The sequence below is a fragment of the Ylistrum balloti genome, unplaced genomic scaffold (assembly GCF_031769215.1).
Source record: "Ylistrum balloti isolate Yb309-2 unplaced genomic scaffold, AGI_CSIRO_Ybal_v1 Utg370008, whole genome shotgun sequence".
Classification (NCBI taxonomy): Eukaryota; Metazoa; Mollusca; class Bivalvia; order Pectinida; family Pectinidae; genus Ylistrum; species Ylistrum balloti.
Genome location: NW_026782082.1, coordinates 40,664 through 54,398, shown reverse-complemented (window position 1 = coordinate 54,398; position 13,735 = coordinate 40,664). Strand labels below are relative to the sequence as shown.

The 13,735-nt window shown below is 33.8% G+C and overlaps 1 protein-coding gene across 2 annotated transcripts; it reads right to left on the bottom strand.

Annotated features, from left to right (window-relative positions):
• Window positions 1-483: 483 nt before the first annotated feature.
• Window positions 484-11,991, bottom strand: LOC132548312 (alpha-(1,3)-fucosyltransferase C-like). 2 transcript variants are annotated; one of them, XM_060212166.1, is made up of 3 exons: window positions 11,933-11,991; window positions 2,734-2,950; window positions 484-1,659 (listed from the first exon to the last, which is right to left on the bottom strand). In XM_060212166.1, the coding sequence occupies exons 2-3, from the start codon at window positions 2,784-2,786 to the stop codon at window positions 498-500; spliced, it is 1,215 nt and encodes a 404-aa protein (XP_060068149.1). In that variant the 5' UTR covers window positions 2,787-2,950; window positions 11,933-11,991; the 3' UTR covers window positions 484-497. The 2 variants fall into 2 exon arrangements, with proteins under 2 accessions (XP_060068149.1, XP_060068150.1); XM_060212167.1 differs by having other exon boundaries at window positions 2,858-2,950.
• Window positions 11,992-13,735: the final 1,744 nt, after the last annotated feature.

The window sequence follows — 13,735 nt, the reverse complement described above, 5'->3', positions numbered from 1 at the left end:
TCTTTGACATGGATTTCCTAGAAATTAAGGTATTCAACAGCACACTTATACAAATGTCCTGTTATAGCCTAATGATATTCCAGAGTTTAAAACTTCTGGAAATTATGGGTATGTAGGAGTTGCCTCCCTTGCTCTACAGTAGGCGTGGGACCTCTGAATATTATGAGAACCAGTGTAAAGAGGAACGCCAAGAAAAGCAAATGAAATATAAAAACATATCATGATCCATAGGTTTGTAGTGAGTTAGGCAAGCAGATCTGTTTTGGTATCGCCAGTAACCCTAAGTAAAATACAATTAACAGAGGCCCCCGACTCTGCAAGCCCCCCCCCCCCCCAATTAGTGACCTTTTATCAACACACAGTGGGATATTGTCCATTTTGGACTCTTCAATACCTACTAAACAGACAGTAAGTGATGTCATATTAATTAATAGTCGCTTTGACGTCATTCAGTCACAGGTATATAAAAACACAAAGAATACACATGGAATGGTAATTTATTTGATGTCAGAGACCTGACGACACATAGGGTTATCTGAGTCGCCATGTATCCAGATTTTCAGATTGTCATATAACCTATACCTCAGTGGAACTCGATGGGCCTGAGCACATAGCTGACAGAACGCACGATCTCCTGTTGGTTCGTTATAGTAATATTTTCTCCATTGAAAATAATCTTCAAATGCGGTTCGATTGTTTCCAAGTTTTAATTGAAATGTTCCTAGGCTTGAAATGTCATTAAATTCTGAAGTATCAATATAGGAATGCGGGGGAGCAAACAACGAATAGTCCGGGGCTCCTCTGACGACAGGAATGACGTCAGCTTGTGACGCATAAATCTTAAAACATTTTTCGGTGACGTAATCACGACACAATTCGTTCTCAAACGCGAGATAAAATTTGTATTTGTCACTTAATAACTTATTGCAATCTTTAATCGTGTCTGTTGGACATTTCTTTGGTCCCGTTCGTGAGAAAATATCTACATTGGTTGTGTTACTCAACGCCTTGGCGAATTTTGCTCGTTTACTCGGGACGTTTTTATGAGACACAAACCACGCATTACCACCGCTTTTATCTTCCCATTTACTCTTCAATCTTACTCTTACTGTGTCTTTCACTTCCTTAAATAACATTGTACCATAAACGTGAGTAAACTCGGCATCTCTTCTATACGAAAATGTCCAGTTTATCATACGATTCCAGTTTTGCAAATTTGCCTGAAGAAAAGGTGGCTCCATGCCATGGTATATCCACACTTGACCAGCTGGTTTTGGAGGAGGGGTTTTTGGCAAGGTGTTGCTTCCATCAAATATAACAAATTTACTTGAGGAATAATCCTTATAATTACGCCCGAAGGATATTGAACATTTGTGTGCACATTTTTTAAAGGTATCACTTCCGGTCCATGGTGGAGGGTTGAAAAAATGTATACGAATCTGAGAGTCTTTGACGCTATAACTGTTGTTTACATTTAAATCAGCATTATAGGAAATCGTTGATGACTCGTCAACGGGTTTAAATGTTGGTATAAAAGTTGGTGAAAATGATCCGAAACAATTATGTTTTTCACATATCCATGTATAGGATGTTATGACTCCCAAGTACAAGGCCGTCAGTGCTATCAAACTGACCAGCCTACAGGCATTTGACGATGACCTGCAAGTAAATAAACATTATATAATACATATACAAAAAGACAAGTGACTATATACATGAATAAAATATTATCATATCGGGCCCTATCGCTTTCTCCCACTCAGGTAAGCGAGACCCACTGGGACGGAGGGGTCACTACATAAATTTTGAAAAAGATTCATAAAGGTGTTTCCATGAAATAGCAATAACAAACTAATACCGTCAAAATCCAAGATGGCGGTTGTGGCCATGTTGGTTTTTCTGCTCAATCTGAAAACTGGATAATGTAGAACTAGGGACCAAAGGATCGCTACATATAAACTTCGAAAAAGAAATATCCATCTAGTACTTCCCAAGAAATAGGGATAACTATCTATTATTGTCGAAATCCAACATGGTGGTTGTAGGCCATGTTGTTTTTTCGGACCAGAGCATTAATGGAACAATGCACAACTAAAGACTAAGGAGTCTCTTCATATGAAAACTGAAAAAAAAACGATCCAGAAATATTAGAAGCGATAACAAACTATCGTGATAAACTCCGAGATGGCTACCTCTCGGCTATGCCATTTTCCAGACCAGTCGTACAAACGAGATAATGCACAACTAGTGACCAGTCGGAATCAACATATGGAATTTTTGAAAATTATCCATACAGTACTTCGCCAAAAATAGCGACAACAAGACTTGCTTAAGGGCTGACGGGTGGACCACCTGATGATGGTGGGCTAAAACATTAAAAAATGAGTTTAAATCCTTCGTTTTCACTTGAAACAATTGGCTAATAATGATATAGAATTGGATTGACAGTTTCTCAGTTATGGATTTATTTACATAATGCCAAATTTAAATGTAAATATCACTTAATTTCCCGAGAATGATTAACCATACGAAATATAGAAATCTATATAATCTCGACTGAACGGTGTTAACAGAAATCATCTTCATGTCAGTCATTCATGATTATAATAGTGGACAGGATGTGTTTACAGAAATCATCTTCATGTCAGTCATTCATGATTATAATAGTGGACAGGATGTGTAAAACAGCATGTGATGACAATCAGGAGGTTAAAGCACTATTTTTATACATACTGATTCCCAGTCGTTCTCTTTAACATCAGAGTGCTGGCGTGTCCAAAACACATACATATCCGAAACGCATCTAATATGTGATCCGCATCTGACCTTGTCAGGTTAAAACTAAGGTATAAATTACCATTTCATTTTGTTTCTCGTCAAGCAGGACTGATCACCAACTAGCAGGACTGATCACCAACTATAAAACTTCAGTAACTGGAGCTGATACATCCTGTCAAATACAAAAATTGTATATTTATATCAATGTGTCACGAAATCTCTATCGTCAAAGCTCTTTCAAAGTGGATAGAATAACGAAACTGAAGGCAGATAAGAAATTGATATTTAAAAGTCGTACTATTTCATCTTAATTTGGCGTTTCCTATTGAGCTCTCCGTGAATCAAACACGATATGACTATAAGTCATGCATACAGTCTGCATACCACTGTTGTATTTTAACATTTGTGGTCTAAAGTACAAAATATTTTGCAGTATTTTAGTCGAGATCTAAAAATAAACTACTTGTACAAAAGATTCTTTTTCTTTTAATATTTTATACATCTATGTCCATTTTGAAACATATTTTGTCGCAATAAAATTTTACTCTCATCATCAGTATTTAGAGAGCCCAATGATGACTATACTGAACCAGTGATAACCTTAAAGCGATAAAATTGGATCTTTAGTCAATATATATATATATTTATTTCATAACAACATTCGACCTAATGCCATTTTTATTCTGATAGGAAAGGACTTCTAAATTTCCCATAACCAAAATTAATGATAACAGTAAGATAGCCTGAAGATTCGGCAGGAAAAGAAGACAAGGACCCCTCCACCGCCTGAAGTCCAGACACACCACCACAAGATTACCTTTAGACCAGGGAGTCGTCTCCAAATTATATACCAGTCAACCCCCAGACGACTCTGGAGCACCCTCCTCCCCCTTCTTCGTTACAAATATATAATTTGTAGATGAAAATAAGTTGTGTCATTTTTTAGTTGAAGCTTACACATGAACTTCCGAGTCTTACCAAATTTTACATGAATTTCGGATAGTTTTGCCAAATTTTTAACAAACCGATTATTTTGACAATTTCATAGTGAAATAAAAGCAGTTTTAGGAAAAACTCACCAAATATATGCCTCTAGCTATCAAGTATAGTAACTTTTCAACACATTGATATGACTTTTTTAATTACAAACTAGTTGTGTCATTTTTTAGGCGAATATGACACATAATATCAGTTGACGGAAATCCCAGTACAGGAAAACATGGCATCAATGTTACGTGTATCGCCGAGTCATAAAGACGGAATGGTGTTGATATATACTAAATAGTTATTTTCTTTTCTAATCAAAGTATATATGATATCTTCAAAATAAAGGATTTCATACGAAATTAAGGAAATGAGTGATAAACTACAGTGTATAAACACATTTTCACATAGAAAGCCTTACTGCCCCTCTTGCTGAATCAACCGTTGCCATGATGACCGAGTTAGATGCCCCCCCCCTCCCCCACAACCACCACCACTAACTGAACGATGTAACCATTTAGAAAAGAAAGCCCGAAATCCCTTATCAAAGCATGGGACGTGAATTTAGAACGACCGACATGGGATTAAGTTTATACCTTTAAACGAAAACACGAACAAAATTAAAAATAAACGTCAATTTCTATCTTTCTAACGGTAGCTTTTGAAAGTATGCTGACCTCGTATTGAAAACATCTCCCGATTTGTTAGTTTAAATTATTCGAAAATGACTTACCCGATATCGTAATTAAGTTGGATTTCAAACAACATTACTTTTAATTTTTTATATATAACGTAGCACTTGAACTTTTTATTTTGCAGCTCACATATATTTAGTCTATTGATATTGAATGGTGTTATTGGATTAAAACCATGACAAGGTCAGAAATTTTCTGAGCTTACAAAGTCTGGTCAGTCCAAAAGAAGAATGGTTGAGAAAGAGACTGTGAAAAAGTCATTGAAATTCTTGGGAAAAGGTAATGTAAAACCTTTGTCTGTATTACAGGGTTTTCCATAAGAGCCGGTCGCCAATTTGACCGGCTACTTTGATCATTTGGCCGCCTACACCAATCCAGTTCCGTAATAATGTTCCGTACACGACTACATGTACACGGCAGGCCAGCCTACTACTAACAAAATTATGGAAAACCCTGTTATTAGTTGAGAGGGAAAATGACAAGAAAGAGTTGTTTGTGCTGAATGGAAGTAAAGAGAAGCATGATATAGAGGAGAAATCTGAAAAGTTGAAAGCTTTGCTTTATATTTTAGACACTTTTAATATTAATAGAGAGGCATATGCAGAACTTAGTATGTATTGTAAAGAACTACCAAGGCGTCATGTGTTGCAGGAATTTGTGAATAAGCTTAATGCTGGATTTAAGATTGTGGATACTCCCAATGGCCTTGGAGTCCAACAGTCATTGAATTTAGAAGATAATGAATTTGCACCTGATGGCAAAACCAAAATCAAGTTATCAGGAGATGGCACAAATATTGGTAAACGTCTGCATGTAGTAAATGTGTCATTCACAGTGATCAACGAGAAGAGATGTAGGGCTGCTAGTGGAAACTACCCTCTTTGTGTAATTCAAAGGAAAATTTCAATGAAATTGCTGTTGGTCTCAGCGATTTACAACAGGAAGTTGGTGAATGGCAGGATTCATCTGTCACTGTTAATGGAAGGGATGTTACTATTGAAATATTCTTGGTTGGGGATTACAAGTTCCTTCTGGTTGCAGTGGGAATACCTTGTATAGCTTGAGAATATTTCTGTGTGTATTTGCAGTAAGTCTGAAAAATATTAATTAGATTTAGAATGGTCAATGGAAGATGTAACCAAAGGTGCTAGGTCTCTGTATGAATGCCCCGACAGTTGTCTGAAAGTTCGCAAAAAATGTAGTATAAAACATTCTCTGTAGTCAATCCCCCGAAATTCCCCAATATTAATCCACTGAGAGTTGTCGTGGACCCTTTGCACATGTTTCTAAGAATTACAGACAAACTTTTCAATCTGCTTCTAGCAGAGCTCAGAACACTGGACAACATAAATGTAAACACTACTTTTAACACAGGAGTGATTTGCAGAACTGAAGTTCAACATATTGCAAAACTAGAAGCTGTTCTGAAACAACTGGGAATACCTTTTTACACTCTCTGTAAACAGAGATACAAAGCGCTTAACGTAGAGAGATCTTGTTGGTCCAGAAAAGCTCAAACTGATAAAATCGTTCTGTGCGAATGACCTTATTTCAGATGAGGGACGAGCAGACCTTTTGCAGAAAGTTTGGGATGGTTTTGGTCGTATTGACCAGAGTATCAAATCTGAATCTCCTGATGCAGATGAATTGGAAAAACGGACTAAAGAGTGGTGTTTGCTTTCGGGACATCACACCTTACATTCACATTCTTAGATGTCATGCACATGAATTAGTAAGGCGCCATAGAGATGTTTCCTCTTTTACCCAACAGGGTCTGGAAAAATTAAATGACCCTATCACAAAACAATACTTTCAAGGCAGCTGTCATAAACCTCAGCTAGCATTGCACCAGATCATGGAAAAATATAATGGAATTTCAATCCTGGAACATTCACGATGACATAAATCAAAGACATTGAAATGTTCATGTTGTGGCAGTGCTGATCATAATAAAATAAGTTGTAGCAAGTCATAACATGTGCATGGAACAGAAAACTGCTAGAAATCTGTATTTAACAAAGCAGAACTTTATGAAAAATTACAATGTGGGAGGTTACATTATATGTGTTTCTATGTTTACAGTATATGTTAATCCTTCATGAAATATATTGACAATGTTATTAATTTTTCATGAATTACATGTAATACTTTTGAAATGCATATAAGAATTAAGTTTCAGAGCAAACCATGAAGGCACAGCTACGTGAAAAAGATGAGGAGATTGACCCAGCCCAGTGTGCTGCAAATTACAACGAACAATATAGCAGAAAGTGTAACATAAGAGTGACAGGATTTAAAGACACAGATGGAGAGAATTTTAGAGAAGAATTCAGAGTGCAGGGATACAGCAGGAGTAGAATTAGACAACAGAGATATTGTGGCGATCCACCGCCTTCCTTCCAAATCTACGCGAAGGCCAATATTAGTGAAATTTTTCAATAGTGAGGCAAAAAGTGATGTAATGAGACACAAAGCAGTGTTAAAAGGAAAACAGATCAAGGTACATGATGATATTACAAAACTGAACTTACATCTCATCAACAGATTGAATGACTGTAAGGACATAGACTATGGTTGGTATTATAACTGTGGAATCTTTGGTAAATGTAGGAGCTCTGGAGAACGAATTCGCTTCGATCTGTTTTATGACATCAGTTATGCAGTACGGGAACATCTCAAGGAGGTAAATCAAAAGAAGGGAAAGGTAGACTAGAATCACACGCAAGTGAGTAAACAATTACATGAGGGCAATGGAGACTGGCAAACATTAGCAAAATCAAAATTTAAATCACTTGGAGGAGATAGGCTTTGGAATTTAAATAAACAGAAAATAAAGGAAATATCAAGTGTAATTACAAATAAATTTTGGAAAGATGTTCTTCTATCCTGGAGTGAATTGAAAAGTGATGATAATCAGTCTGATATTTTAAATTATGTCACCATAAAATCCTTTAAAAAATATTTAAATTATGATGAAAAGGGATTTAAAACAATTAGGGATTTTCTAGATGAAAATTTACTATTTTTACCATTTAATCAAATAAAAGAAGTCTGTCATAATCTAAATTTTCTGCAATATTTTGCTTTCATAAATAAAATACCGAAGGAAAAAACAATTGAATTCATATGAAACAGATAACATACCAGGCAATGATGGAGATCAAGAGACACATCTAAACAAGCTACTAACTAGAACAGACCATAAATACACTTACCACTCCGTTACAAAAGCAAAAATATTACCCTGCATCTAAACAAGAGAAATGGAATAGAGATCTGGGCATAAATAATGAAAATACCATAAACTGGGAAAAAATATATAGTGCTTGTTTTAAAACATGTCCAGATACAAAACTGCAAAATTTTCAATTTAAACTCTTACATAGAATTTTAATTACAAATAATTTCCTATACAGAATTAAAATTGTAAGAGATGAAAATTGTACTTTCTGTGAAAAAGAACAAGAATCTTTAACACACCTCTTTTATCACTGTGAAAACGTGTATACATTATGGGAAGATTTAAAACAGTGTTTAAACAACATGCAAAATGATATCGTAATTAACGAATGGGACATAAAGGAAATTTTAATTTATTATAATGATTCTATTTTAATTAATCACTTGATATTAATTACAAAATATTATATCTACACTTGTCGCTTTAGGAATGTAAAACCATCCTTCCCAGGGCTTAAATCTGTAGTCTCTGTACAGAAGGAAGTTGAACGGAAAATTGCCTTTGAAAACAAATCTTTTATCAATTTTTAGGCTAAGTGGTCTCCCCTTGACATTTAAGTCGGGTCATCTTTTAATATCCATACAGAATAATCCCCCTTGACAACCTTTTCATAGTCTTATATATACCCTGTTTCATTCTTACTAAGATTTCTTTATGCATATAATATTAGTAAAAAAAAACTTATATATAACACTGATTTTTTTTTCTTTTTTTTTTCTTTGTTGTTCTTGTCATGTATTTATCTGTGTCATATATAAACATGTACATGTAGTGTAGAAAAAGAAGACCTATGTATGTTAATTGGTATATGCATAGTATGTATAAAGTAATAAAGCTTATATATAAATATAACTATATATGTTTGTAAATCAGACCTACATGCGAGTTATTTTTAATATTTCATGTCACTATCAGTAGGTAATTTGCCAGTAATTATAATAATAAGAATTGATACCTGATATTGAGCTTAAGACTTTTTGCAGATCATCCATACCACTCTGTACTTGTTACTTTGATATATTAAATGTAATATTTGTCTCTGTCTAAAACCTAGCAGGGAGCCTGGACCTGTTGGTTGTTGATGTATACAGGTATGTTTGTTTTGTGGTGTCAATAAAAAAAAAAAAAAAAACGTTTCATAGCACTACATGTATGCATAAGGCAATTAAGTTGTTTTGCTGAAAACAAATTGTAAATTATAGGAGATTTTACATTACAGAAGTGATTTTGTTTGACTGACAAGTTGTGACATGTTTTGGAATAACAATCTCTATGTGTTTGTCTGTATGTCCATATATTCCTCAGTATTTCTTGGACAAGCTTTGATATACTCCCAATACCACTTCAAATATTTGTGTAAATAATCTGTGTATATTTTTTTTTTTAGATGTCTACCATTAATGTCACATAGCCAAAACCAAAGTTCAAGCTTTGGAGATATATTACAGGCTGATAATACTCTAATACACATTATAGTTAACTTTGAAGCAAATTTTTGATCAATTTTCTATCTGTTTTGTCTTTGACTAGTTACTAGCAGTATTTTGGTATTAAATGTTGCAAGTATTTTGTTCTGGTACATCGATTTATCTACATACTGTGATTTTTGTTCATAAGCAATTTGTTTTATTATATTTTTTTGTTGAAATATACCAAGTGATCTCTTATGTGTATTTTTTTTTACATTATTTTCTGTTATTAGTTCTTAAATTTTATTTACAAATAGTGTTAATTGCTCAGGTATTTACGCCGGGAAGAAATGGCTGTAATACATAAATTGTGATTTAAAATGTGATATGTCAAGCGCCAATAAAAATTGTTTGACTGGAACTTTATCTTGGGTATGATTTTCACCAAGCACCTGCTGTCGTTCAACTGTCGAAAATTAGAAAATCACGGATTTATCGTTACATATACCTATCTGAAATCCAGCTGGCTGAAAAGAAACAACTTCTAATGATGTCATATCAAAGGTCATAAATGATTGTATGGTTAATATTTTCTTAAAATAGAAAATCGGTGGGCTACCCCTTCACAAACACCATCTTTGCTATCGCAAAACTGCTCAATCCGATTTATTTACATACAAGTTTACGACGCGTAGCTGATCCTGATGTTACTGCAAACATTTTAATTAAATCTTAAATAAACACGGTTAACTACAGTCGGGAGTAATAAATGATTTGAAGCCGATACATGAAGAACTGATCAATAATATTACGTTTCGTCGGTTAGTAATGTTCAGGTGAATGTGACAGAGTGGCGAAAAAGACAGATAACTCCTTCACAGTCAATATTGATCTGATATGATATTTTTTTGGTTGGTTTTTTTCAACCTACTTGCCGAAAACTGATATCCATCTTTTCAAACCTGTTCAAATTGCAATGAATGGGTTTTCAAAAATAAATGATAATTGCTACACAAGGCAAATCTCAGCAATTTCCCATGGAGTCGAAGGATTCAAATAGTTTTATTTTTACTTAAATTTTTAAGGGCAACATGACCTTTCCCAAGTTGTTTTTGGAATCCGATATGTTTGATTTGTACTTAAATACATTAACACATTGAAATATCAAACATATCAAACAAAACAATTCACCACAACAAATACGATATATCTATGATTATTTCCAACTCAATTTCTGTTGAGCAATTAAGTTTGACTTGCCCGGCACTGTCAATTGTGACAATCTGCAGCTCTGAATTTTTTTGTCAGCTTGTAGTATTATTCTTTAGTTTCGTATTTTTCCACCAAAATGTACTTAACAGTTTACAACACTAAATAATTATTTTTTCTCACTTAATTCCACATGCAGTTACCATTTTAATTATACAAATAACGTAAATGTCAAGCCTGCCTATCAGAACACTACAGAAAGCTGGAATAAACATACCTTAAAAGTAACTGGTATAATCCCAAGACATCCTTCTCCTCGAAAGAAATTAAAGTATTCCGAAAGTTTTGAAACTTCCTTTCGCACCGGTCTACAAGCAATTTTATTTTATTTCTCGTTTGTAAAGCCAATTCAAAAGCAAATTTCGTTCTGAAAATATGGTTAGGATAGCAGTTGTAGGATCCTCGCATATAAGGCGATTGAATGATAATGATGAGTTGATCTGTGGCACCACAGTATCCAAATTTCTTTGGAGAAGTGGTTGCGTAATTGACTGCGTAGATGAGTTCATGGCTGCCTTACACACATTTTAAGATGAAATTCCTGTAGATAATATAGGAATATTGGAAAACAACTATTCAATTATTGTTGACATGACCAATATCTTTCTAAATTTAGTTTAAATGAAATATTTTTAGTGCATATTTAGATCCATCAAATAATTTCTATACCTTTTAGTTAAAAGCCAGCAGTTTCCACACATCTAAATCATACTCTGAAAAGATGTGTCAGATGGTTAAGATAATTGAAATGTCAATAAAATTAGAAAAATCTTCAATTTTTTGTGTAACACTCTAAACATTGTTAAAGTACGGAGGTTAATTTCTCATCAAATACAAAAACCAATCATAACAAAACATAGCTTATCTATATATAACCATCCAAACAGATTTTCACATACAGTTTATATACAGTTAACTTGAATCTATTGATAAATTGGCATGTTAAATTTCTGGTTGGCTTGAAACTTTATAAGTTGTCGTCATAAACCAAACTTGGAATGTTTTTATATCTCTGTATCTACGGCACGCATCTGGGTCATCAAATGAAGATGGATACTAAAATGTCGACCATCCCGCATATTTATTTAAATTCAACTGCATACTTTCAAATCAAAATTACATTACTGAAGCATGAGCTGTATGTTTATATGGCCTCATTGCAGTTTTAAGCCAGTCTGCTATGAATTTCAATACCCTAATCAGCAGGCTTATCTATAGCCAGAGACGTATATATCATGTGATATATACGTCTCTGATATAGCTAAATCAATATTACTGAAGTGATTTAGATTTTTTGGACTGTGCACTCTTACATATATTTTTATCCATTTAATGGCAATTTGAATACTTCTTGTTGATTATCAAAAAAAGCCTTGTGTGTTGTTTCTCCTGCTCGTATTGGATTACAGGTAACCTGATATCGATACGCGTCGTTGGGTCACTTCACTTGATCAGTGAAAATTCTTTCAAAACATTTCCCTGTATTTCACTTTCCTAGTTCTTTCCGATATACAACATTCTAGATCGATATTTAATCAATATTTGTAAGTACTTACTGTAGCAATCGGTTGCTTCTATAATTTGATTGCGGTAATTTGCTAGCGGTCCGTCAGGTCTTTGTCGCTTGGCATCATTAATCACATGGAAGTGAAAATATCGCTATAATCTCGTCTAAGCGGGATCTCATCCGTGAAAAAAAGCGGAACAGAGAGTGAACATTCCCTCTGTTATCTACGTCCCTGTTCTAAGTAACGGCTTAGGCCTAAGATGTACCTTTGGACATATAAGGATAATTTTGTGATCTTGAACCAATATGATTTATCTAAAATATTCTTTTTAGCTCTCCTTTGCAGTTTTAATATTTTGTGTTTTTATCTGTGAGAAAGTTGTTAAAGACATATACAGAGAAGCAAATTATGCATATCTAGTCAGATGTAAAGCGGGTAGAAAACGGAATAATATGTATGTATACAGGGCAGAAAAGGGTACAATAATTATGTATACAGGGCAGAAAAGGATACAATAATTTTGTATACAAGGCAGAAAAGGGTACAATAATTTTGTATACAGGGCAGAAAAGGGTACAATAATTTTGTATACAGGGCAGAAAAGGGTACAATAATTACGTATACAAGGCAGAAAAGGGTACAATAATTTTGTATACAGGGCAGAAAAGGATACAATAATTATGTATACAGGGCAGAAAAGGGTACAATAATTATGTATACAGGGCAGAAAAGGGTACAATAATTATGTATACAGGGCAGAAAAGGGTACAATAATTTTGTATACAGGGCAGACAATGGTTCAATAATTATGTATACAGGGCAGAAAAGGGTACAATAATTTTGTATACAAGGCAGAAAAGGGTACAATAATTTTGTATACAGGGCAGAAAAGGGTACAATAATTATGTATACAGGGCAGAAAAGGGTACAATAATTATGTATACAGGACAGAAAAGGGTACAATAATTATGTATACAGGGCAGAAAAGGGTTCAATATTTATGTATACATGACAGAAAAGGGTACAATAATTATGTATACAGGGCAGAAAAGGGTTCAATATTTATGTATACATGACAGAAAACTGTACAATAATCAATGTATACAGGACAGAAAACTGAAATATTTTTGTGTACAAGACAGAAAACCACAATATGTATGTATACAGGACAGAAAACTACAATAATTACGTATACAGGACAGAAAACGGTAAAATAATTGTACAGCACAGAAAACTGTACAATATTTTTGTGTACAAGACAGAAAATTGTAAAATAACTATGTATACAGGACAGAAAACTGTAAAATATTTATGTATACAGGACAGAAAACTGTAAAACAATTATGTATACAGGACAGAAAACTACAATAATTATGTATACAGGACAGAAAACTACAATAATTATGTATACAGCACAGAAAACTGTAAAACAATTATGTATACAGGACAGAAAACTGTAAAACAATTATGTATACAGGACAGAAAACTACAATAATTATGTATACAGCACAGAAAACTGTAAAACAATTATGTATACAGGACAGAAAACTGTAAAACAATTATGTATACAGGACAGAAAACTACAATAATTATGTATACAGGACAGAAAACTGTAAAACAATTATGTATACAGGACAGAAAACTGAAATATTTTTGTGTACAAGACAGAAAACTACAATATGTATGTATACAGGACAGAAAACTACAATAATTACGTATACAGGACAGAAAACGGTAAAATAATTGTACAGCACAGAAAACTGTACAATGTTTTTGTGTACAAGACAGAAAACTACAATAATTATGTATACAAGACAGAAAACTGTAAAACAATTATGTATACAGGGCAGA

Excerpts from the sequence above, each read along its gene's own strand:
- LOC132548312 (XM_060212166.1), bottom strand. The coding sequence starts at position 2,786 with ATGTGTTTTGGACACGCCAGCACTCTGATGTTAAAGAGAACGACTGGG. Across the intron at positions 1,660-2,733 it reads AAGAGAACGACTGGGAATCA|GTCATCGTCAAATGCCTGTA; the intron begins GTATGTATAAAA and ends ATTTACTTGCAG.